Source organism: Megalobrama amblycephala, linkage group LG12 (assembly GCF_018812025.1).
Source record: "Megalobrama amblycephala isolate DHTTF-2021 linkage group LG12, ASM1881202v1, whole genome shotgun sequence".
NCBI lineage: Eukaryota > Metazoa > Chordata > Actinopteri > Cypriniformes > Xenocyprididae > Megalobrama > Megalobrama amblycephala.
In genome coordinates, this window is record NC_063055.1 from 15,089,063 (window position 1) to 15,115,046 (window position 25,984).

A 25,984-nucleotide genomic window follows, 5' to 3' on the forward strand; every position below is an offset into this window, starting at 1 on the left:
TGTGCATTGTGTATATTCATCATTAAACCTTGTTGGATCTATGTCTTCTTCGTCTACCTGCCTGCAACCACCCATGACAGATACATTCACAAAAGATTTTATCTTATTACTAAGAGTTCCCCTAAATAACAGTAAAAAATCTTAGCTAAGAGTTTTCTCTTAAAAACTATTCAGGTAACAATAACTTTCATTAATAAATCATTAACAAACATTATATAATGCTTAACAGATCATTATATTCACATACCTAAAATATGAGATATGCTTGTTAATATTTACTAATGAACTTATTAAACATTACCTAATGATTAACAGGTCAAGTCAAGTCACCTTTATTTATATAGCGCTTTTTACAATGTAGATTGTGTCAAAGCAGCTTTACATTGATAACTGGTACATTATTTTGGCTGCACAGCAGCTCTTAAAGAATAGTGTCAATGCAGGCAGATCAAAACACTGTTGAATATCAAATGTCAAGTCAAATGTCAAGTTTCCCCAACTAAGCAAACCAAAGGCGACAGCAGCAAGGAACTCAAACTCCAACAGGTGACATCAGGTGGCAAACAAGTGGCAAATAGGTGTTAAAATGGAGAAAAAAACCTTGAGAGAAACCAGGCTTAGTTGGGGGGCCAGTTCTCCTCTGGCGAACAGTGCTTTGTTACGACTCAGGTTGCCATCATAAGTCCGATAGGATCGCAACATTCAAAGTATTTATTTCAGTTCCATCCAGTTGAGGATCGTATTCATCACACCGGTATGGACGGTTGTTGCGGAGCTGCGCCACTGGTTATCATGTTGATGAGGCCTTCACAGTGGATGATCTAGTTGACTCAATTTCTGCTGATACTTATCATGTCAGGTCATGTCAAGGTGCAGGTCCTTGGTCTCACCTGGATACGGCCCGGATCCGATTGACTACGGTAAACCTCGGGATAAACAGAAAGACTAATATTAGCATAGATGCCATTTTTCTTCTGATGTAACAAGTACATCTGGTGTTATAGGAAGTGTTCCGGTTCTGGCTGACCTAATTTATGCAACCTAATAATCCTTTAACGGATTTGAAAATATAAATCGATAATGTGTTATGTGTATGCCAGGTTAAAGAGATGCATTTTTAGTCTAGATTTAAACTGACAGAGTGTGTCTGCTTCCCGAACAATGCTAGGAAGATTATTCCAGAGTTTAGGTGCCAAATAGGAGAAGGATCTACCGCCTGCGGTTGATTTTGATATTCTAGGTATTATCAGCTGGCCTGAATTCTGAGATTGCAATAGACGTGAAGGACTATAATGCATTAAGAGCTCGCTCAGGTACTAGGGAGCTAAACCATTTAGTGCTTTGTAAGTAATTAGCAAGACTTTAAAATCTATACAATGTTTTACAGGAAGCCAATTCTGTCACAGACAAGTCAGGTTCCAACCTCCAATCACAACGCACGCCATCACCAGAGTACTGATCACCGCCACCTGCACCTCATCACTTCACTCATCAACAGCACTATAAAACCCACACGCACACAGCACTCCACGTCCGGTCGCATATACCATATGTTATGCTTACCTCAAGGACTCCTCTTCGTATACTTACCTGTCTCCAGCGTGTCTCCTTCCCTCTGTGTGCCTCGTCTGCTGTGTGGGTGTGTGCCATTCAGCTCCTCAGTTCTCCAGCGATCTCTTCTGTGCTCCAGCGATCCCCAAGCTCCAACATACATCTACCTGCAAAGAGAAAGGACAGTAACTATTCCTCATACTACCTGCTCAAACTGCTATTCAACCAGTTCACTCACCTGTGTGTGTTCACCTGCTCTACTGTGGTCAAATAAACATCCATTACCTGTTACATCTGTGTCTGTCTCCTGTATACCGTAACAGAAGACCGGACCAACACCGCAGACCCAGTATGAGCCAGCCAGATCCATTCCAGGAACTCGTGGATGCACTTCGGCGCACATTATCCACTCATCCTCCACCGCCATCTCCAGTTACTGTCCCTTCACCTGCACCAGCGAACACCACCAACGATGTCAACAGTCCTCCTTCACTGCCGCCGTACGCCAGTCCCATGGCCAAACCGGCGCCCTTCTCAGGATCGGCGGAGGATTGCAGCGGATTCCTGCTGCAATGCACACTGGTCCTGGAGATGCAGCCGCACCTGTACCCGAGTGACACCTCCAAAATAGCGTTCATTATATCTCAGCTCAGCGGCAAAGCATTAAAATGGGCCGACTCCATCTGGTCCCAGCGGGGTGCTGTAACCCAATCTTACTCGGCGTTTATTTCCCACTTCCGGGAAGTGTTCGGGAAACTGATCACGGACTCTTCAGCTGGTGAGAAACTTTATAATTTGAAACAAGGATCTCTGTCTGTTTACGACTATGCTTTGCAATTCAGAATGCTTGCTGCACTCAGCGGATGGAATGAACAAGCTCTAATAACGACTTATCGCCAAGGATTGGAACCTCGGGTGCGGCTGCATCTCGCTGCATGCTCCATCGGCCTCGAAAAGTTCATCCAGCTCTCCATTCGCTGCGCCACTCGCATGCAAGCGTGCATCCAAGAGCACCAGGACCAGTCCCTCTCCAACGTGCTCCTCTGCCGATCCGAACCCGTCAGCACCCCAGAACCAGCCCAAGTACCCATGGATGTGGAACACTCTCGTCTATCGTCTGAAGAACGCCGCCGCCGGCTGACCCTCCGTCTCTGTCTCTACTGTGGTGAACCTGGGCATGCTATTGCTGCATGCCCCACACGACCGCTGCGACCCCTGGTGAGTGCTATTATTCCTGCTACTCATAAGATGAAACCACTCATTACTGTCGTCAATCTTACTGCCGCTAATGTCTCCCTTTCAGTGGTCGCACTCATCGACTCGGGGTCAGCCGGCAACTTCATCTCTGGAGCCATCTGTCGCCACCTTCGTCTCAAGACCACTCCGTCTCCTACCATCTACACGTTCAACTCACTAACCGGCAGACCCCTGAGCCGTAAGCGCGTCCGCACCGTGGCTGGACCAGTAACGATTCAAGTTGGTTTACTACACCGGGAAGAGGCTCATATGCTGGTTCTGGAGGACTCAACCGCTGACGTGGTTCTGGGGCGCCCCTGGTTGGAGCAGCATAACCCGATCATCTCCTGGAAAACGGGCGAAATCCTGAAGTGGGGCGACACATGCTTCTCTCGCTGTCTGGCTGAACTTCCTGTTCCACCATCTTCTTCGCCTGACCTCTCTCTCTGCGCCACGTCCATCGAAATTCCAGTCGAACAATGCTCCGTCGACATCCCCAAGTGTTACGCCCCCTTCAGCGATGTCTTCTGCCCGCAACGGGCTTCCAAGCTGCCTCCACACCGGCCATGGGACTGTGCCATCGACCTGCTTCCGGGTGAACCAGTGCCAAAGGGTAAGATATACCCACTTTCCATCCCGGAGGAGAAGGCCTTGATTACATCAAGGAAGCCCTCGCCCAAGGTTACATCAGGCCGTCTACTTCCCCTGCTGCTTCCAGTTTCTTCTTTGTGGCTAAAAAGGCCGGAGGCTTGCGGCCATGCATTGATTATCGCTCCCTCAACAAAATAACCGTCAAGTTCCGGTATCCCCTTCCTCTCGTCCCAGCGGTCCTGGAACATCTCCGTGGTGCCACTGTGTTTACGAAGCTGGACCTCCGCAGCGCGTACAACCTCATCCGGATACGTGAGGGGGACGAGTGGAAGACCGCCTTCATCACCCCTACTGGCCACTACGAGTACTTGGTTATGCCGTATGGACTGGTCAACGCCCCCTCCGTATTCCAGGACTTCATTCATGAGGTGCTCCGGGAGTTTCTCCACCGCTTTGTCCTAGTCTACATCGACGACATTCTCATATACTCCCGGAGCCAGGCCGAACATCGCCGACACGTTGCGGAGGTCCTCACCCGACTTCGCCAATACAACCTGTTCCTCAAGGCAGAGAAATGCTCATTTCACCAACCTTCTGTTTCTTTCCTGGGCTACAGTATCGACCACAGTGGCATCCGAGAGGAAGGTGGAATCCATTACCAACTGGCCAGAACCCACCACCATAAAAGAACTCTAGCGCTTCCTCGGATTCTCCAATTTCTACAGACGTTTCATCAAAGGTTACAGTTCCATCGCCCATCCACTCACCAGCCTGCTCCGTCATCAGCCCAAGTCTCTGTCCTGGACCCCGGCAGCCACCGACGCCTTTAACCAGCTCAAAGAAGCCTTCACCACTGCTCCCTTACTCGTACATCCAGACCCAGAGAAACAGTTCGTCGTAGAAGTGGACGCCTCGACAACTGGAGTGGGAGCGGTGTTGTCGCAGCAGCAGGGGACGCCAAGTAGACTCCATCCATGCGCCGCCTTCTCCCGCAAGCTCAGCCCGGCGGAAGTCAACTACTCCATCGGTGACAGGGAACTTCTTGCTGTTAAGCTTGCCTTGGAAGAGTGGAGGCATTGGCTGGAGGGAGCCAAACACGCGTTCCTGGTGCTAACCGACCACAAAAACCTTGAATATCTTCGATCAGCAAAGAGACTGAACCCAAGGCAAGCCCGTTGGGCGATGTTTTTCTCCCGCTTCAATTACACCATCTCCTACCGCCCAGGCACCAAAAATGTAAAGGCCGATGCTCTCTCCCGTCTCCATGCTCCTGACGAACAGACCGAGGAACCAGAACCCATCATCCCGAGCTCTCTCATCGTAAGTCCTATTACCTGGTCAGAAGAGACCATTCCCTCCTCCAATGCCTCCACGAACCCTCCGCCGGGCTGTCCACCCGGCTTGCTCTACATTCCATGGACACGACGCACTCCCACCATTCACTCGGCTCACACGTCACTTGGCACTGGTCACCCGGGGGTCAATGAAACCCTCTCGTTGCTTAAAGAACGCTTCTGGTGGCCAGGGATGGCTTCGGATGTCAGAAGGTACGTGCAGGGCTGTAGGGAGTGTGCCATCTCCAAATCTCCTCGTCATCTGCCAGCTGGGAAACTCCTTCCGCTGCCCGTTCCAGATCGCCCATGGTCACACCTAGGAGTGGATTTCATTACTGATCTCCCTGTCTCAGACGGAAATACCACCATCCTAGTTGTTGTGGACCGCTTCTCTCCAAATCGTGCCGTCTAATCCCACTTCCAGGATTACCCACTGCCATGGAGACCGCCGAAATTCTCTTCAACCAAGTCTTCAGATACTTTGGAATACCAGAGGACATTGTCTCCGACCGAGGACCCCAATTCATATCCAGGGTATGGAAGTCGTTCTACTCCCTCCTAGGTGTGGCCATTAGCCTGACATCCGGATACCACCCGCAATCGAACGGGCAGACGGAAAGGAAGGTGCAGGAGATCGGCTGCTTCCTCCGTACCTTCTGTCATGACCACCAGGACTCTTGGAACCAGTTCCTGGGTTGGGCCGAGTACTCCCAAAACTCCCTCCGACAGTCAACTACAGGACTCACACCGTTCCAGTGCGTACTCGGCTACCAACCCCCACTGTTCCCCTGGGATGGGGAACCCTCCAACGTTCCGGCAGTGGATTACTGGTTCCGAGAGAGCGAGAGGGTCTGGGACTCAGCACACCATCAACTGCAACGAGCCCTGCGCAGACGCAGGATGGTAGCCGACCTCCGACGTTCCAACACCCCTGTCTTCCAGCCTGGTCAGATGGTTTGGCTATCCACCCGAGACATCAGACTGCGTCTGCCCTGCAGAAAGCTGAGTCCCAGGTTCATTGGCCCATTCCCAATCGTCAAGCAGGTCAACCCAGTCACCTATCAACTCCGTCTTCCACAAGGGTATCGTATACACCCCACTTTCCACGTGTCACTTCTGAAAACTCACCACCCTTCTGTTCTTCCCACAGGACCTGACGTGGCTCCCGCCGAACCCCCCCTTCCACTCATCCTGGAGGACGGAGCTGCATATGAGGTTCGGGAGATCTTGGACTCCCGACGTTGTGGTGGTCAGTTGGAATATCTTGTGGATTGGGAAGGATACGGCCCCGAGGAGCGCTCCTGGGTCCCAAGGAACGACATCTTAGACCCCAACTTACTCCAAACATTCCACGACAGTCACCCTGAGAGACCGGCACCGCGGGGAAGAGGACGACCACCACGGCGTCGGGGTCCTCGGCCCTCTGGAGCGGGCCGGTGAAGGGGGTAGTACTGTCACAGACACGTCAGGTTCCAACCTCCAATCACAACGCACGCCATCACCAGAGTACTGATCACCGCCACCTGCACCTCATCACTTCACTCATCAACAGCACTATAAAACCCACACACACACAGCACTCCACGTCCGGTCTCGTTCGCATATACCATATGTTATGCTTACCTCAAGGACTCCTCTTCGCATACTCACCTGTCTCCAGCGTGTCTCCTTCCCTCTGTGTGCCTCGTCTGCTGTGTGGGTGTGTGCCAGTCAACTCCTCAGTTCTCCAGCGATCCCCAAGCTCCAACATACATCTACCTGCAAAGAGAAAGGACAGTAACTATTCCTCATACTACCTGCTCAAACTGCTATTCAACCAGTTCACTCACCTGTGTGTGTTCACCTGCTCTACTGTGGTCAAATAAACATCCATTACCTGTTACATCTGTGTCTGTCTCCTGTATACCGTAACAAATTCAGTGTTGACAGAACTGGGATAATATGGTCATACTTCCTAGTTCTAATAAGAATTCTAGCTGCTGCATTTTGTACGAGCTGTAGTTTATTTATCAGGCGAGCAGAACAACCACCCAGTAGAGCGTTACAGTAATCTAGCCTTGAGGTCATGAATGCATGAACTAACTGTTCTGCATTTTTCATTGAGAGCATATGTCGTAGTTTAGATATATTTTTAAGATGGAAGAATGCGGTTTTACAGATGCTAGTAACATGGCCTTCAAATGAAAGATTGGTATCAAAGAGCACACCCAGGTTCCTAACTGACCACGAAGACTTAACAGAGCAGCCATCAAGTGTTAGACAGTTTTCTAGGTTATTATGTGAAGAAGTTTTTGGTCCAAAAATTAGAATCTCTGTTTTTTCTGAATTTAGTAGTAGGAAATTACTGGTCATCCAATTTTTTATATCAGCTATGCATTCCGTTAATTTAGTGAATTGATAAGTTTCGTCAGGGCACAAAGAAATATAGAGCTGAATATCGTCAGCGTAACAGTGAAAACTAATGCTATGCTTCCTAATGATATCTCCCAAGGGTAGCATGTACAGAGAGAAAAGCAGCGGTCCTAGTACTGAGCTTTGCAGTACTCCATATTGAACTTGTGATCGATATGACCTCTCTTCGTTTACTACTCCAAACTGATAACGGTCAGATAAGTATGATTTGAACCATGACAATGCAGTTCAACTAATGCCAACATAATTTTCGAGTGTATTTAAAAGAATATTGTGATCAGTAGTGTCAAATGCAGCACTAAGATCCAGTAACACTAATCGAGAGATACAACCACGATCTGATGATAAGAGCAAATCATTAGTAACTCTAATGAGAGCAGTCTCAGTACTATGGTACGGTCTAAATCCTGACTGGAAATCCTCACAGATACTATTTCTTTCTAAAAAGGAACATAGTTGTGATGATACTGCCCTTCTAGTATTTTTGACAGAAAAGTGAGATTTGAGATCGGCCTGTAATTAACTAATTCTCTAGGATCAAGTTGTGTTTTTTTAATAAGAGGTTTAATAATAGCCAGCTTAAAAGTTTCTGGTACGTGTCCTAGTGATAAAGATGAATTGACGATATTAAGAAGAGGATCTATGACCTCTGGAAGCATCTCTTTCAATAGCTTAGTCGGTATAGGCTCTAACATATGTTGTTGATTTTGATGATTTAACAAGTTTAGACAATTCTTCCTCTCCTAAAGCAGTAAATGAATTGAATTTTTCCTCAGGGACACTACAATGCACTGTCTGACGCGATACTGTAGTAGACGGTTGCCTGGTTATAATTTTTTCTCTAATATTATTAATCTTGCAAGTAAAGAAGTTCACAAAGTCATTACTGCTGTGCTCTTTGGAAACATCAGAAGTTGAAGCTTTATTTCTTGTTAATTTAGCCACTGTATCAAATAAATACCTAGGGTTGTGTTTATTTTCTTCTAAAAGTTTTGAAAAATAGGCAGATCTAGCAGATTTTAAGGCCTTTCTGTACTCAATCATTCTCTCTCTCCACTTCTCCATACTTCTAGTTTTGTTTTCTTCCAGCTGGGCTCCATTTTTCTGGCTGCTACCTTTAGGGCCCGAGTGTGCTCATTGTACCATGGCGTTGGATTAATTTCCTTAATCTTTTTAAACGCAAAGGAGCAACTGAGTCTAATGTGCTGGAAAAGACAGAGGCAATAGTTTCTGTTGCAACATTGAGGTCTTCTACGCTGTCTGGTATGCTAAGCTGATGAAACTGATCGGGAAGATTATTTATAAAGCGATCTTTAATGGTAGAAGTGATGATTCTACCATATTTATGGCAGGGAGGCAGTTTAGCTGCCTTGACTAAATGTAGTATACACAAGACTAGATAATGATCTAAGATGTTGTCACTCTGCTGCAGAATTTCAACAGCATCAATATCAATTCCATGTGACAATATTAGATCTAAAGTATGATTATGATAATGAGTGGGACCTGACACGTGTTGTCTAACACCAATAGAGTTTAGAATGTCTGCAAATGTCAATCCCAATGAGTCTTTTTTATTATCTACATGGATATTAAAATCACCAACAACAAGGACTTTATCTGCAGCTAGTACTAACTCCGATAGAAAATCAGCAAATTCTTTGATAAAGTCTGTATGGTGTCCTGGTGGCCTGTATACAGTAGCCAGCACAAATGTCAACTTACATAATGTTACGTAAAGTACCATCACTTCGAAGGAATTATATTTGAGAGACTTTTGACTAGTACTGTAAATATTCCCAGGTAAAAAAGTAGTATACTTTAGTGTATTTGAAATATGAATGAAGTACATGAATTATAAAACACGTATACTTCTACTTGTTGTACTTTATTTAAAGAGTATTTGGTTTGTACTTTTTAAAAGTATACTTCGAAAAAGATGTAATTAAGTTCAACTTAATAGTCCAAACAGTAAGTATACTAATTTATCAGTAATCAAATTATTTTTTAAATGTACTTTTTGAAAGTGTACTTTGTTGTAAATGTATTTTAAATTGTATTGAAGTTTATTTTTTTTAAGTGTATTAAATTTGACATACTTAGAGTGGCAATTCAGTGTACTTATGGGAAGTATATTTTTTTGGAAATTAATTGTTAGTATACTTTTTTTAAAGTGTACTATGTTCTCACTTCATTAAAAGTGTGACTTCTGTACACTTTATACAGTACACTCTAAAATAAGTGTATTTTTAGTGGCATATCAGAGTGCTCTCATAAAATATGTTAAAATACAAAAATGTATAGTGGTAATTTAGTGTACTTTTAGTAAGTACGCTTATTTTTAATACAAAGTATAATTTATTAAAGTGTACACTGATTTCACTTCATCTGTAGTGTAATCAGTCAGTCTGTTGTTCGTTATCTGGCTCGGCTCGGTGTTCATCTTCAGTTCTCTCTTCACAGCAGTTCAGTCAGTGTACTGTTTGAGTACATGAATTACTCGGGGATATTGGTTTGTTTGAACTCAGAGGGAGTGTCAGCCACATTAAAAAAAGTTAACAGTCATTTGTGGATTAATGCGTATTGGAGACGCGAACCGTTTAAAACGATTCAGTTCGATTTGGTGAACTGGTTCAAAAAGATCCGGTTACATCGAATGATTCATTCGCGAACCGGATATCACAAACTGCTTTGTTTTGAACTCTCTCTCACAACAGACACGGAAAAGAAGACAATGCTGAATAAAGTCGTAGTTTTTGCTATTTTTGGACCAAAATGTATTTTTGATGCTTCAAAAAATTCTAACTGACCCTCTGATGTCACATGGACTACTTTAATGATGTTTTTCTTACCTTTCTGGACACACAGAGAGCTCTCGGACTAAATCTAAAATAAACTTTGTTCCAAAGATAAACGGAGGTCTTACGGGTTTGGAACAACATGAGGGTAAGTTATTAATGACATAATTTTGCTATTTGGGTGAACTAACCCTTTAATTTGAAGAACATGCATGTTCACGTTATGTCTTGGAATACAGACCTGACTTCCCAGATTACAAATTTGAAAATCCACTTAACTCTGCCATTTTTGCCGTCATTGACTACTGTTAATACTTCTTGTTTGAATTTCACTGATTAAGCAATATGGTAAAAGTGACAGTGGGTTGGATTAGGGCTGGGATAAACGATAATTTTTTTTTACGATTAATTTAGCGATTATTTTTCGGTGCATCGATTAATCTAACGACTCTTTTTTGTTTTTGTTTTTTTCAGTCCGATTCTATTTCGGTTTGATTCGATTATCGATAATCTCTCCATTAATTGACTATTACCAATTTGTAAAAAGTCCAAAATAAAAGACTATACAAGTGCAAAGTAATGCATTCTTAGTCAGAGGTAGCGTTTGATAAAACCTTGAAGCCTTAAACACATAGGCCTAGCTTACTAATAAAAAAGTGCATCTTGTAATTCTTCTTTCAGATGAAAATAACAAATTGATGTCATTCAATAAAAAAAAGGTCACCCAAAATACTTGTTTAGAGCAATTGAAAGAATACAGTAACCAATGTAAACTTGAGGGCTTTAAGCTATTTAAGTGCTTTTCCAACAAACAAAAAATAAATAAAAATTAACAGCGACAGTGGGAGCCAGCAGCCTGTCATGGTGTCCTTCCTGAACCAACAGAATTTAACATTTGTTGAAAACACATACCCTGTGTCTCAATCAGCTCTCTAGCTCCCTAGGTCGTGAATCAGTAATGAAAGTGAATGTGGCTGATACCCTGATCAGTGCCCTGACTACTGAACTAGGGAGCTGATTGAGACACACGCATAGCTTTAAGCTTACTGAAAAAAAGTGCATCTTTTAATTCTTCATTCACATAAAAATAACAACAACGTATAGTAGTACACTCTGCCACTCACCTTTTTCTTAAAAAAAAATACTAATGTAGGTAACTAGAATTTAATAAATGGAACATTATTGTAAAGTGTACCGATTTGTTATACACCGATTCAGACGTCTCATGAGTTCAGTGTTGGACAGATCAGTTGTTTTAACTATTCATTTAAGTGAATCAGTTCAAATGAGTCATTAGTTCGCGAATCGGACATGTCATTATTGGACGTGTAGCCTACGGCAAGCGCTGTGTGATTATCCCGGCAGTTTATTTTTTAGCACAACTCGCACTCCGCGGTAATTCAGCAAAAAAAATATCTCAGAATGCTCCACGTGAAACTTTGTTCATCCCAGCCCTGGTACGGATATAACTACAAGGCCTCTGGCAAATTGGCGCAGGTACCAATACTGTGACTACAAGTGACATGTTGCGTTTATAGGCAACCCTCACAGGGAAAGGAAAAAAAGGCAAGCTGAAGGAGCAGCTTGAGCCAGAAAAAACCAACGCAATTTTAGGTACAGTAATGTCATAGTTATGAATCCAAATCCATTGTCATGATTGATTGACAAATCCATTATAATCAATGATTGTATTTCAATGTTATACATTGTCTATCCTGTTTTAATTCATCCCCATGTCTCTTTCCTGTTTTCACAGATGCAGTGAGGGAGCGATTCCCCAACACCGAGGTGGCAGAGATCCGGGCCCTTCTACGGAGGAAGTGCAACAATGAGAGCTACAAGGCCTCTAGTAACTCAAGTCAGAGCTACAGGTGCTGGTCATATAATTAGAATATCGTGAAAAAGTTCATTTTTTTTTATTGTAAATTATTTTTAAAAATGAAACTTTCATATATTCTAGATTCCCTACATGTAAAGTAAAACATTTCAAAAGTTTTTTTTTTTTTTTTTTTAATTTTGATGATTAGAGCGTACAGCTCATGAAAGTCCAAAATCCAGTATCTCAAAATATTAGAATATTTCCTAAGATCAATCAAAAAATGGATTTTCAAAACAGAAAAGTTCAAGTTCTTTAAAGTATGTTCATTTGTACACTCAATACTTGGTCGGCAGCACATATTTCAGCAAATGACTTGCTCCTAGCACAAATTACAGCATCAGTGAAGTGTGGCATGGAAGTGATCAGCCTGTGGCACTGCTGAGGCACTATTGAGCCTTCATATCATCTGTATATTGTTGGATCGACTGTTTCTCATCTTTCTCTTAAAAATATCCCATAGATTCAGGTCAGGCATGTTGGCTGGCCAATAAAACACAGTAATATCATGGTCAGCAAACCACTTGGAAGTGGTTGTTGCACTGTTAGCAGGTGCTAAAGTCCTGCTGGAAAAGGAAATCAGCATCTCCATAAAGCTTATCAGCAGATGGAAGCATAAAGTGCTCCAAAATCTCCTGGAAGATGGCTGCATTGACTTTGCACTTGATAAAACACAATGGACCAACACCAGCAGACGTCACGGCCCCCCCAAATCATTACTAACTTCAGAAAATTCCCACTAGACTTCAAGCAGCTTGGATTCTGTGCCTCTCCAGTCTTCCTTCAGACTCTGGGACCATGATTTCAACATGAAATGCAAAATTTAATTTTATCTGAAAAGAGGACTTTCGACCACTGTTCACTGTCCAGTTCTTTTTCTCCTTAGCCCAGGTAAGATGCTTCTGACGTTGTTTCTGTTTCAGAAGTGGCTTGGTAGTCCTTTTCCTGAAGATGTCTGAGTGTGGTGACTCTTGATGCGCTGACTCCGGCTTCATTCGACTCATTGTGAAGCTCTCCCAAGTGTCTGAATCGGCTTTACTTGACAGTCTTCTCAAGCTTGCGGTCATCCCTGTTGCTTGTGCACCTTTGCTTACCCAATTTCTTCCTTCTAGTCAACTTTGCATTTAATATGCTTTGATACATCACTCTGTAAACAGCCACCACATTCAGTAATGACCATCTGTGACTTACTCTCTCTGTGGAGGGTGTCAATGATTGTCTCCTGGACCATTGCCAAGTCAGCAGTCTTCCCCATTAGTGTGGTTACAAAGAACAAGAGATACCCAGAATTTATACTGTAGGGATGGTCATTTAATGAAACTCAAATGTAAATATTCTAATATTTTGAGATACTGGATTTTGGACTTTCATGAGCTGTACGCTCTAATCAACAAATTAAAAAAAAAAAACTTTTGAAATGTTTTACTTTACATGTAGGGAATCTAGTATAAATGAAAGTTTCATTTTTTAAAATAATTTACAATGAAAAAATGAACTTTTTCACGATATTCTAATTATATGACCAGCACCTGTAGATATGCATGTGTAGTAAGTTGTTTGCCATTGTTCTGTTCCCGGCATTTCAGAGAAAGTCGACTGTTCAAAGTTCTTCCTTTTGCCAATATCTGCTTTTGTGTGTTACTTTTGTGTTAATAATAAAGATCCTTTTCTGAAATGCAATTTGTAATCTGTTGATTTAATGTACTTGAACTGAATTAATGTAATACACTTGTAGTGTAATACCAACATTCATGCCTAAGTATAACAAAATGGGGATAAAATTACAAATGAAATGTACTTTCAATTTGTTTCTACCTTACACTATAATAACATTGCACTGAAAGTATGTGTCTATGATGTTTAGGTTGTAATTGAACTTCACTTCAAAAACATTATTATTGTCATAGTGGGACACTTTAAAAGCACTAAATATAGTTAGGAAGTGCATTTGTAGATCACTTGAAATGTTACAGAGGCATACTAAATTAACTGTTTATAGTAATTATAAGTATGATAGCAGTATGCACAAAATGTACTTAAACACAACTAGAATTTGCACTGCAATGCCTTTTTAAGTGTATTTCCATTAGAATGGAAATACAATGCAATTGTACTCTAAGTGTGCTTAATTGCTCATGAATCTTGATTTTCATTAGTGTATTTTAGTGCACTTGAAGTTTAAAAAAAGTTGTTCCATTTTAGTATACAATTTACACTAGAAGTGTAGTTAAATATATGTTAAGTTGAAGTTAATACATAATTGAATACACTTAACTATACTTGGATTTGACGAAAATAGTACAAAATGTAGAAAATATACTTAGTACACTTTATTAAAGTATATTTTTAATAGAATTCTTTTTCACCTGGGTTACTATAAAGTACAGCAACACCTGAGGGGGCAACACAGGGGGCTTTGCCTCTCTGATGAGGATTGTGTTGATAATCATAACCTTGAGGGCTAGACTCATTTAAAGTAATGTAATCGTCCGGTTTTAGCCAAGTTTCTGTCAAACACAGCACATCTAGATTATTGCCTGTGATAATATCATTTACAATAAGTGATTTTGAAGAAAGGGATCTAATATTTAACAACCCAAGTAATATCATTTGTTTATTATTATTATCTCTATTTTTTATTTGTTGAACATCAATTAAATTTTTAACATTAAATGGGTTTGGAAGCTTTTTGTTTTTACTAATTCGGGGTACAGACACACTCTCTATGTGATAATATCTAGGTGTAAGAGTTTCTATGTGTTGGGAATTATCTGACTTCTGTAATGTGAGGCAGCTAGCAGACGGTCGGTTTAGCCAGTCAGTCTGCTTCCTGACTTGGGCCCCAGTTTGTCATGTTTCAGTTCTAAGACTACATGCCATATTACTAGAGAGAAGAGCAGCACCATCCCCATTATTTAATGTACATTAAAATGCTTATAAATGTCAGTAAAGTTTCAATTCATATGATCATGCATTTTTTTTTTTAATCTACAAATGATTTTAACAGAAATTATGCAATGATTAAAAGCTTATTTGTTAATGTACTTTTGAATGCTAACAAATGTCAATGAACTTCAGTTCATATATTACCAAATGCAATGTTTTACATTTACAATTGTGAAAAAAAAGGTAACACTTTAGAATAACTCACACTATGAAGCATTAGTTAAGCATTAGTAAATAGTTAATTCATAATTTATAAAACATTAATAGACATTAGTAAGCCATTTATAAATACAGCTATAAATGCTTTGTTCTTGATTTATAAGTATATCTATAATGAGTTTAATAATTGTATTTTCATACTTTATTAATGATCAATTTATCATTTCTAAATTATGTATTACATTATTCACAAACCAGTAATTTAGGAGTTGTCAGTGGTTCATAAGATCATTTAGGAAGTGTAAGTAAATGATTAATAAAATATTTAAATGTACATTTATGCATCTTATTATTTAGACATATAGTATTAGTTACTCAGTGTGCTAATAAATGCTTTATTAACATATTCCTAGTGTCAAAACTACCTCGGTACTAACTTTAAAAAATTAGAGAACAGCAGTGCAGAAGATCACTGAACCTTTAAATCTCATTTATAAAAGCTTTACAAAGCATAAATAGTCCTCACTTTAGATGAGCTCACAAAAATAGTTAACTGACTACTTCTAAATGTTTTATAACTACCTGAATTAATCATGAATTGCAGTAGGAATATGTGTTAATAAAACATTTACTAACACACTAAGTAACTATTACTATGTGTCTAAATAATAAGATGTATAAATTAATGTTTAAATAGTTTATTAATCATTTACTTACACTTACTAAATGAACTACTGACAACTCCTAAATAACTGGTTTGTAAATAATGTAATACTTAATTTAGAAATGATAAATTGATTATTAATAAAGTATGAAAATACAATTATTAAACACATTATAGATATGCTTATAAAACAAGAATAAAGCAATTATAGCTGTATTTATAAACTACTTACTAATGTCTATTAATGCTTTATAAGTGATGAAATAACTATTAACTAATACTTAACTAATGCTTCATAGTGTGCAGTTATTATGAAGTGTTACCAAACAAGAATAAATAAATAAATAGATTAAGTCATTTTAAGCACTTCACAATCTATTAATGTTAACATTCATTAACTCATAACCACAGACTGTAAAGGTGACATATTTGGTCTTTGTTTTGTAGACTACTATTTACACATATTAACAAATCATTTATTAATTATTTGTTCATGTTTTTGCAGGACCCAATCTAAAGTGGAAACTATAGTCATCATTTGTAAATGTTTATAAAATAAAATTACTAATCATTAGTACCTTTATAAACAGCCATATCGATGACAAAAAATGTCCCAAATGCCCTGAATTTACCCTATTCACACATCTTTACAAATCATTTATTGATCATTAGTTCATGTTTTTGCAATACCCAACCTAAAGTTGAAACTTGTTAATATTCATAAACATTTACTAATTATTTAGTATCTTTATGGCCATTAGACTTTTAGCTGCTGTAACAACGTTTTTTGTAAAGAGTGGTTAGTTAAGTTTAGCTAAATACTATCTAAATGCTTGCTAAAGACATAACACACATTGCATTTTGTGTGCAAAACAAGTTTTTATTATATTAGTATACTATTGTATATCATAAAACAGGATATTCCTTGAATCATATATTAACAAGAGAAAACAAATTAAATTTTCATGAAAATACTTTATCAAAACAATGTAATATAAACAGATTAAACAGTGTTGCCTTATAGTAATTGAACGGACCCCTGTACACTTCTGAATCCTTAACCAACCCTAAACCATACCACCAAACCTGTCCCTAACCTTACCCACATCATACCTCAATAGCATCAAATGTGTTGTGCATTAAAGGGTTAGTTCACCCAAAAATGAAAATTCTGTCATTTATTACTTACCCTCATGCCGTTCCACACCCGTAAGACCTTTGTTTATCTTCGAAACACAAATCAAGATATTTTTGTTGAAATCCGATGGCTCCGTGAGGCCTCCATAGGGAGCAATGACATTTCCTCTCTCAAGATCCATAAAGGTACTAAAAACATATTTAAATCAGTTCATGTGAGTACAGTGGTTTAATATTAATATTATAAAGCGACGAGAATATTTTTGGTGCCCCCAAAAAACAAAATAACGACTTATTTAGTGATGGCCGATTTCAAAACACTGCTTCAGGAAGATCCGGAGCGTTATGAATCAGTGTATCGAATCATCAGATCGCGTGTCAAACTGCCAACGGCTGAAATCACATCACTTTGGCGCTCCGAACAGCAGATTCGATACACTGATTCACGAATATGAATAGATGGTCAGTATGACATCAAAGATACTGTCACGGTTCACAGATGCATTGCACTGGAATCATCTCACCGCCATTCTTCACGTCACCACCACGCTGCACCAACCGATCATCCCAGTCACTGCGCCACCGGACTTCCGGTGCCCGAAGCCTATTCAGGTGAACCAGGTTTTTGTAGAGCTTTCCTGACGTGTTGTACTATGCATTTTGCTCTACAGCCCCGCACTTTCAGCACTGAACAAAGCCGAGTGGCTTTCATACTGACGCTCTTGACGGGGAAGGCGTCGCTCTGGGGGACGGTGGTGTGGGAGAACCAAGACCCATGCTGCGCCTCGTTCCAGTCACTCTCCGCAGAGATGAAGAGGGTGTTCGACCGGTCGGTCGCGGGGAGAGAAGCTGCCAGGCAGTTGGCGGAACTACACCAAGGAGAGAATTCGGTGTCTGATTATTCCAACGAATTTCGTACATTGGCGGCAGAGTGTCACTGGAACGAGGAGGCGCAGTGGGACATGTTCCTGCATGGGCTGGCTGACCGTGTTCAAAGGGTGATCAACGCGCTGGACCTCCCTACTACGTTCAATGGTCTCGTCGACCTGGCGCTCCGGGTGGATGCTCGGCTGACCAGGGCCGAGCGGAGGAGTCCAGTCTATAGGAGTGGAGAGACTATGAGGTCCAGCAGCGCGGACACGGTCAGTCCCATTCAAGATCATGAGCCCATGCAGGTGGGTCGAGCTCGGCTTTCTCGGGAGGAGCGGGAGAGGCGGAGGTCCCAAGGATTTTGCCTGTATTGTGGTAAGGCTGGACATTTCGCTTACAGTTGCCCGTTAAAAGGGCAAGCCCGACAGTAAGTTTGAGGCTACTGTCGGGTGGGATCTCCGCTGGAAAGTCCTCAACCACATCCACCCTCCTCCCGGTGAGACTGGGATGGTCGCATCACCTCCACAACTGCAGTGCACTTCTGGATTCCGGGGCAGAAGGTAACTTTATGGATCAATCTTTCGCCACTCAGCTTCACATTCCTTTCAAACCACTCACCAACAGAATCGCTGTGCACGCACTCAACGGACAGAGCCTTCCTACCATATCCCACATCACAGAAGATATCACCCTGATCACCGCTGGAAACCACTCTGAACTGACAACATTTTTTATTTTTGATTCCCCTCACACCCCCGTTGTCCTTGGTCATCCTTGGCTCACCAGACACAACCCCCGGGTAGACTGGGTCCAGAACTCCATTGTGGCCTGGAGTGAGGAGTGTCATAAGTCTTGTCTTGTCTCTGCCTGTTCGTCGTTCGTCTTGTCTTACAGGAGGAAGCAGTGGATCTGTCTAACGTGCCTGTCGAGTACCAGGACCTGAAGGAGGTGTTCAGTAAGTCTAGGGCTGCTTCTCTTCCTCCGCATCGTCCCTACGGCTGTGCCATAGACTTATTACCAGGGAAGTCTCCGCCTAAAGGCAAGTTATATTTACTTTCGGTTCCCGAAAGAGAGGCTATGGAGAAATATATTTCTGATTCACTAGCAGCCGGGTTCATTCGCCATTCCTCTTCTCCAGCGGGGGCGGGGTTCTTTTTTGTGGGGAAGAAGGATGGTTCCCTGCGACCTTGTATTGATTACCGGGGGTTGAACAACATTACGGTAAAGTAACGGGACCCTGGTCCCATATCTCGCTAGATTTTGTTACCGCCCTCCCACCCTCCCAAGGGAACACGGTTGTTTTGACCGTAGTGGACCGATTCTCGAAGGCGGCTCATTTCATCCCCTTGCCCAAATTACCTTCAGCCAAGGAGACAGCGGTTACGGTCATTGATCATGTCTTTCGGATTCATGGCCTCCCGGTAGACGTGGTCTCTGACAGGGGTCCCCAAATTGTTTCCGAATTTTGGCAGGAATTTTGTAGATTGCTGGGGGCGACGGTTAGTCTGTCCTCAGGGTTTCACCCCCAGAGTAATGGCCAGACTGGCCAACCAGGATTTGGAGCGAACGTTGCGATGTATGGTCTCTAAGAATCCTTCCTCTTGGAGTCAGCAACTCTCAATGGTGGAGTACGCACACAATACTTTACCAGTGTCATCCACGGGCCTATCTCCGTTTGAATGTAGTGTAGGTTACCAGCCACCTATTTTTCCCAGTTTGGAATCCGAGGTCGCGGTCCCCTCTGCCCACGCCTTTGTCCAGAGGTGCCACCGAACTTGGACGAGAGCCTGGGAGACTCTCCTCCAAATGAGGGAATGCACCAAGGCCAAGGCCGATCGCCACCGGTCAAGGCCTCCGGTTTATGTTGTTGGTCAAAAAGTGTGGCTTTCTACTAAGGACATTCCTCTCCGATCCGTTTCTAAGAAGCTAGCTCCTAAATTTATTGGTCCATTCACTGTCACCAAGATCATTAGTCCGGTGGCAGTCCACCTCAAACTCCCTCCAGTGTACAGGAGGGTTCATTCCGTCTTCCATGTTTCCAAAATTAAACCTGTTTTTCGTTCTGAGATTAATCCGGCAGCCCCGGTTCCCCCACCGCCGCGTCTCGTAGATGGGGAACCATCTTATTCGGTAAATCGTATTCTGGACTCTAGGCGGAGGGGACGCGGATTTCAGTACTTGGTGGACTGGGAAGGTTACGGTCCGGAGGAGAGGAGTTGGGTTCCTGCCAGAGACATTCTGGATCACACCCTTATCGATGATTACAATCGACAGGTAAGGGAGTCGGGGAATGCCAGGAGGCGTTCCTAGGAGGAGGGGTACTGTCACGGTTCGCAGATGCATTGTTTCCTTCTTGTCGCGTGCTCTGTGTTGTGACAGCAGTGGGTGTGTTTGTGTATGTATGCGTGCGAGTGTGTTTGTATCCAGGCCACGTGGATCATTAGTGGATCCAGCTGCCACTCATCACCGTCCCCACCTGCTGCTCATTCCCTCACCCCTTTAAATACTCACCTCATTCTCATCTCCATTGTCAGATCGTTGTTTGGTGTCCTGTTCGTGGTTGTCTGTTCCTGACCGGAGTTCCTGTTGTTCGTCGTCAGTCCCTGGATTACTGTCTTCGTGTCTCGTCTAATGTCTGGATCCTGGAATCATCTCACCGCCATTCTTCACGTCACCACCATGCTGTACCAACCGATCATCCCAGTCCCTGCGCTAAACGAAGCCTGCACACTTCATTGACTGAGACTTTATATCTGCTTGTTGTTCAATAAACGGCGTTACTTGCAATTGCTTCCTGTGTTCAATCATGACAGATACAAGATTGACAATCCAAACCTCACAAATCTATATTGATTACTTAGACAATGAGTTATGGAAGTTTTGAAAATGTTCTTTATTACATGTAAAAAGCAAGCATTTGTGTTTACATTAACACTTAAGTGTAAATTGTAGCATGTAAAGAACATCTTTATAAATATTTAAATTGCTCTTTTTTCCCATAAGTCACATGTGATATAGTGCAGAATGAACCCCAGAATGTATTTTCCTTCTCTACTTTTCTTATGTGTTTATTTAAGATTGTGGTAACATAATATTGAAGGATCTAAGGCTTACAGTTTAAGAGGGTTCACAACCAAGTAGAGGGTTTTGTATATTAGAGAGTTTCTGAGGTCTGTGACCTTGAGCAATGAATTTAACCATATACGTGCAATGTTCCTACATACACTAAAGTTATTGCCAAAGTTTACAAGGTATGTAGAGAGAGAATGCTTACTAAAATGCCAAATGTATTTATCTGTCAAATATCCACAACTGTGTTTTAAAAACAAAATCATCCTCCAACTAAGGGCAACTGCAGTTCCCTTGTGGATGACTTTATCTGCATGTCTGAATCGTTGTGGTCTAAGTCCTACTAATGGTCTGGGTGTAATTCTGAATAGATGTTTGAAAGTATGCAGGAGTGTTCTTTTGAGGTTGAAATATCATAATGTAAGATTTTGGTATAAAATAGCTGAAGAGAATTCCATATATACTAGATATCTGGGCCATTGCATTCAAAAGCATGATGTACTTGCTTTTGACAGAGAGGTATGCTGTGAAGTAAACAATCCAACTCAGGTAGTACAAAATGAGACTGAAAGTTATTGATTTGGCCTCATTGTAATTTTTCGGCAGATCTCTTCCCATGTAAGAAAACAGAAGACAGAGGAAACCTAGAAACCAACTTATACACACAACTATGGTGAAGGTTATAGTGTTCCCCATTTCACAGATGAGCAAAATTTGATCTTTAAAAGTCCATGAGTCAGCGATGGGTTTGTCAGGAGAAGCAGTCATCCATATCACACAAGAAATTAAATGAATGGCTGAAGAAAATGCAATGAAGAGCCACTGTCCATTGTGCTTTACCCAAAGGCTGTGCACCTTAGGGAACTGAGCAGCCATTTTAAAAACACAAATAATTTGAAAGGAACGGACAGTCAAACAAGAAAGACAGACAGTGAAGAAAAATGCGAATATGGCATTTCTCAGGAGGCAATGTACAGATGTAGGTTGTCCAAAAAAAAAGAACACACTTATGCTAGACATTATCAAACATATCAACATAAGAAGACACATGCTACCACCAGCAGACCTAACCACTGGTGTGTTGTAATTATAGGTGAAAAGGAAAAATATGGCAAAAAGGAGAATAATAAGGCATGTGGCAGAAACCATCACAGCAATGGAGGAGATTTCTGTGACCTGAAGATAGACAACAGAACGTGTCTTACATGTTGTGCTGCCCTCATCAGACCATTCACTCTCTGCACATGGAAAACAGGTATAGGGATCCCCTAAGAAACAGTAAAATAATATGAATGTTTAGTAATACCATTTTGCCAAAAGCCATAATAATAGTAACTCGATGTAGGAAAATATTTTTTCTTCAAATCACATTTCAAAAAGTTTCCAAATTTCAAAACTATTGTGATGATAGAATGGACTGAAGAAGCTTAAATACCAAGGTTTTATTGGCCGGCACATAAAGTACTTACGAGAATAATCCACATAGCTGTTACGTGGACATTTTTTACATGTAAAACAGCAACTATGAAAACCTTCAGGTTGCCTTGAAAATCCCTCCTTACACTCAACAGAGCAGTTTGAGAAAGGAACCTTTAAAGAATGGGAAAATGTGTCATTAAAGAGCAAACTTTTCTCTATCGATTTTACACATTTCTCCAAACTAAGATCAGTGTTCTCAAACAATTAACATAGCCTGAACACTATGTTTATGCATAAATGGACTGCAAATTACAGAAAACAAATTACATAATTAATTCCCTTAAACACTATGCACAAATTTATCAGATCTGAACAGTTAACAGACAATTAAATAAAGCCATCTTCTTTATTCAAATGGCATGGCTTGATATCTTCTGCATGAGTAAGCAATTGTTCACAATCTGTGAAAACACAGCAAATAAATAATAAATGAGAGGGGGGAAATAAGAGAAAAGAAGTGCATATAATAGTGCATATAAAATAGGTAGATAATAATGCATATTAATAGGTAGAGTGGGCTGAGGAAGAGTAGGCTAAATGTAGAATGGTTGAAGAGGAAAGGAGATTTCCAAAACTCTTTCAAGAGTGGCCAAGATGAGATGAGAGCCATTCTAATAGATGGTTCTATTCTATAGTAAAAAAAAAAAAAGGAATGCCATTGGTCAGTGTTTGTCTTGGGGTTAGGCAATGTCCACTTCCACCATTCATTGTGGGTTAGAAAATCACCTACATTTTGTGACGCTGCTGCTTCCACTATATTCTCCATTTCTGAATCCATTTGTGGGATTTCTCCTGGAGATAGAGGATGTTCAACCACAACCTCTATGTCAAAGTAAATCTTCTCCAAGCAAAGGAAAAGGCCTGCAGAGATATTGAGGCATATGCATGCCAGGCATGAATTTAAGTGAATTCACACCATCCTTTCTTTAGATCCATAGCTCAAGATAAACACATGGAAAAAAGATCTCCATTGTGTCAACTGTATAATAAATGCACATTTTCAATAGTATAGTTGTATATAAACATGTAATAAATAGAGAACAGTTCAGTAGTTTTGACTTCAATATTTGCTTTTTATGTTAGCTGCAAAAAAATAGTGTGAATTTGCTAGATGGTTGTATTATTTGATTTGAGCATATTGACCTTTGTTTGGAGAAATATGTATAACTGCTTGAGAAAATGTTTTCTACAAAGCTAAATGTTTAGAATAAGGTTCATCAACCAATAAATAAGGCTTACAGAATTATTATTACTCCAGGGCACAAGAGAGTTGTCCATGGTAAAAGTAATTTCTGGATATGTATCATATGTGCCCACCATCTCAAACTGTGGAGAATTCACATCAGTGTGCCAAAGCACAACTGCGTAACTGATGGTTGGATCATAATTATCATCGTATTTCACCTGACGGCCATTGAGTGGAAAATCCAACTTTTTCATTTCTCCCAGAAGCTGTTGTGAAGTGTGGTCAAATAAACAAGAAAAATAATTTGTAATAATATTAGTATAACATTAAAGTTATTGTATAATGATTAAATAAAACAAACAATAAAACAATAATACAATATAATTTATATAATATGCAATTTCCTGAAAATATAAACATTGTTAATTATTTAATTAATTAAAATATTACTATTAAAAAATGAATAATGAATATACAGTAGTTCATGGATTCAAATAAATTCATTTACCATGTATGGCTTAGCCATTCTGTTTTTGTGGCATTCATTCATGTCGCACTGCAGAATCTTATGTAATGCATGAGCTACAGTATATATGGCAGCATAGATAGCAAAGGAGAATGAGGGATTCTCATTTATAATCTCCTCTGCGGTCAACAATGTGCAGTAATCACAAACTTGATTACATGTCTTACTCTTACCCTGGACTTCACTCTCAGCTTTATAATTAACATCAGTTGTTCCCCTCTCTTTATAGATGAATTTATCAAATCCAGGTAATGACAACAATCTCTCCGTAATGCCAATGACTGTACCAATTTTCCCAATTCCTGGCTCTCTTGGAAGTTGTTGATTCATAGCCCAAGTTTCACTTGCAATCCATACTTTGTCTCGTATGTTCTCTACTATGGCTGTTTTGATTACGTTGATTGCATATTGTGGTACAGCAAAAACCACAATAACATTGATCTTGAGCATATCAATCTTTTTAAGTGTTAGACTGTAGTTTGCGTTTAGGCTTAGACCCTCTTGATAAGCCAAACAAATGCCAGTATTGTTGATGTACTTGTTAAACAGCTTTAGTCCGTCTGAACTGTAATTGTCTTGGCTACCAAGAAAGGCAACCCAGTTCCATCCAAACCACCGTATGATGTGAATAATCATCTCTATCAGGTCTTTGTTGCTGGGAACTGTTCTTACAAAAGAGGGATACTTAAGTTTATTGCTTAACGCATAGCTAGAAGCTCCATAATTCACCTTTGAAAGTGAAGAAAACACTATATTATAAACAATAATTTAGCATTATTGTAACTTGGTAGTTCTGAAGTAGTAGTTTTTTTTATGTAAACTGTTTAAGATTTACCAATGGTATAAGGTCCATTGTGATCAGTGGTGCAATAGTAATAGTTCTTGTGCTTCCATATGGCCCTGTTAAAGCAATCACTTTAGGCTGATAGTTGTAGAGTTTTTCTTTAGGTTTTATTGATCCATTATTTGAGATAAAACTTAAGATTGAACGGAAATTCTTTGTATTAGAACAATGGTCAAAAATCTCATAGCCCAGAGAAACATTGGGCAGAAGAGTGGTGGAGTTGTTAATCTCCTCAACGGCAAACCTCATTACTTGCAACATCTGATAGCCAGATTTTGAGGAACTGTGCCTTGAAAACATCAGTGAGGAAGTTAATAGCATGTCATTGAAAATTCAGTTTAGAAATGTAAAATGATGCTTACATTATTACTTACATTATTGCGTAGTGATAATTCTAGATGGATAAAAGGTCCTTGCTTACCTGAAACATTCAGTGGTCTCGGGGGTGAAAACGTGTTCTACCTGGTCAATTTCATGTAAAGCGAAAAGGCCACCTAATAAGTAATCTCCTTCCAAGCTGAACTCAGATGTTGCCCAAGAAACTTTGAAAAAGAAACAATTACTGAAACCCAAAAGGAAAAGGTAAATGCTACTGTGAAGCATGGTTTAAGATGGACCGTTAATCTTGAAACAGGGCTGTGTATTGGCTGGCCGTTTAAGAGAAATCCGGCTGATATACTACACTTCATTTGCTTAAAACACATTTCTATTTGCTTAAACCACTATATTCACTGATACAAATGCCCATTTCCATATCTAAACTCACAAAGCATATGTCAATCAGTTATTAAGTAGAGCATTACACCACAAATGTCTCCTCATACATAAATTTACAAATTAAATTATGTTGAGGTGATTACTGTGTTGTTACATCACATTTTGAGAAAACATATATATAAATATATATATATATATATATATATATATATATATATATATATATATATATATATATGGGGTAATTATAAAATTATAAATTATGCATAGTTACATGCTACTAACCCTAAACAAAACTAAACCTTAATCCTAACCATATAGTAAGTACATATAGTTACTTAATATTACTCAATACTTAAATGTATTATTACAGTGTAACAAAGACACCTTAAAATAAAGTGTAACCAAAAATGGGTTAGCACTTTATTTTACAGTTCTGTTCCCCATGTACATACAATGTACTTATTACAGTAATTAAAATAACTGGGTAATAACTACTAACCCTGAACCTACCCCTAAACCTAACCTTAACCCCTGTAGTTTCTTTATATTGCCCACTATTTTCTTAGGTAAGTACACTGTAAGTACA

General features: G+C 40.5%; 2 protein-coding genes and 1 long non-coding RNA gene across 3 annotated transcripts; 1 reads left to right on the top strand and 2 right to left on the bottom strand.

Moving 5' to 3' along the window:
- Window positions 1–10,012: 10,012 nt before the first annotated feature.
- Window positions 10,013–11,867, top strand: LOC125279419. The gene is made up of 3 exons (XR_007187382.1): window positions 10,013–10,070; window positions 11,461–11,536; window positions 11,679–11,867. It is a non-coding gene; the product is annotated as an uncharacterized LOC125279419 (long non-coding RNA).
- Window positions 11,868–19,926: 8,059 nt separating this feature from the next.
- Window positions 19,927–22,323, bottom strand: LOC125280130 (taste receptor type 1 member 1-like; the record flags this gene model as incomplete). The annotated part of the gene is made up of 2 exons (XM_048210455.1): window positions 19,927–21,911; window positions 22,113–22,323. Coding segments are annotated over 2 exons (1,146 nt in total), but the record flags the coding sequence as incomplete, so codon positions are not given.
- Window positions 22,318–25,434, bottom strand: LOC125279415 (taste receptor type 1 member 1-like). The gene is made up of 3 exons (XM_048209079.1): window positions 24,670–25,434; window positions 23,817–24,563; window positions 22,318–23,574 (listed from the first exon to the last, which is right to left on the bottom strand). The coding sequence occupies exons 1-3, from the start codon at window positions 24,997–24,999 to the stop codon at window positions 23,317–23,319; spliced, it is 1,335 nt and encodes a 444-aa protein (XP_048065036.1). The 5' UTR covers window positions 25,000–25,434; the 3' UTR covers window positions 22,318–23,316.
- Window positions 25,435–25,984: the final 550 nt, after the last annotated feature.

Coding starts and splice junctions, on each gene's coding strand:
- LOC125279415 (XM_048209079.1), bottom strand. CDS start 24,999: ATGCTATTAACTTCCTCACTGATGTTTTCAAGGCACAGTTCCTCAAAA. Junction 24,564..24,669: donor CAATGGACCTTATACCATTG/GTAAATCTTAAA, acceptor TCACTTTCAAAG/GTGAATTATGGAGCTTCTAG. Junction 23,575..23,816: donor GAATGGCTAAGCCATACATG/GTAAATGAATTT, acceptor ACTTCACAACAG/CTTCTGGGAGAAATGAAAAA.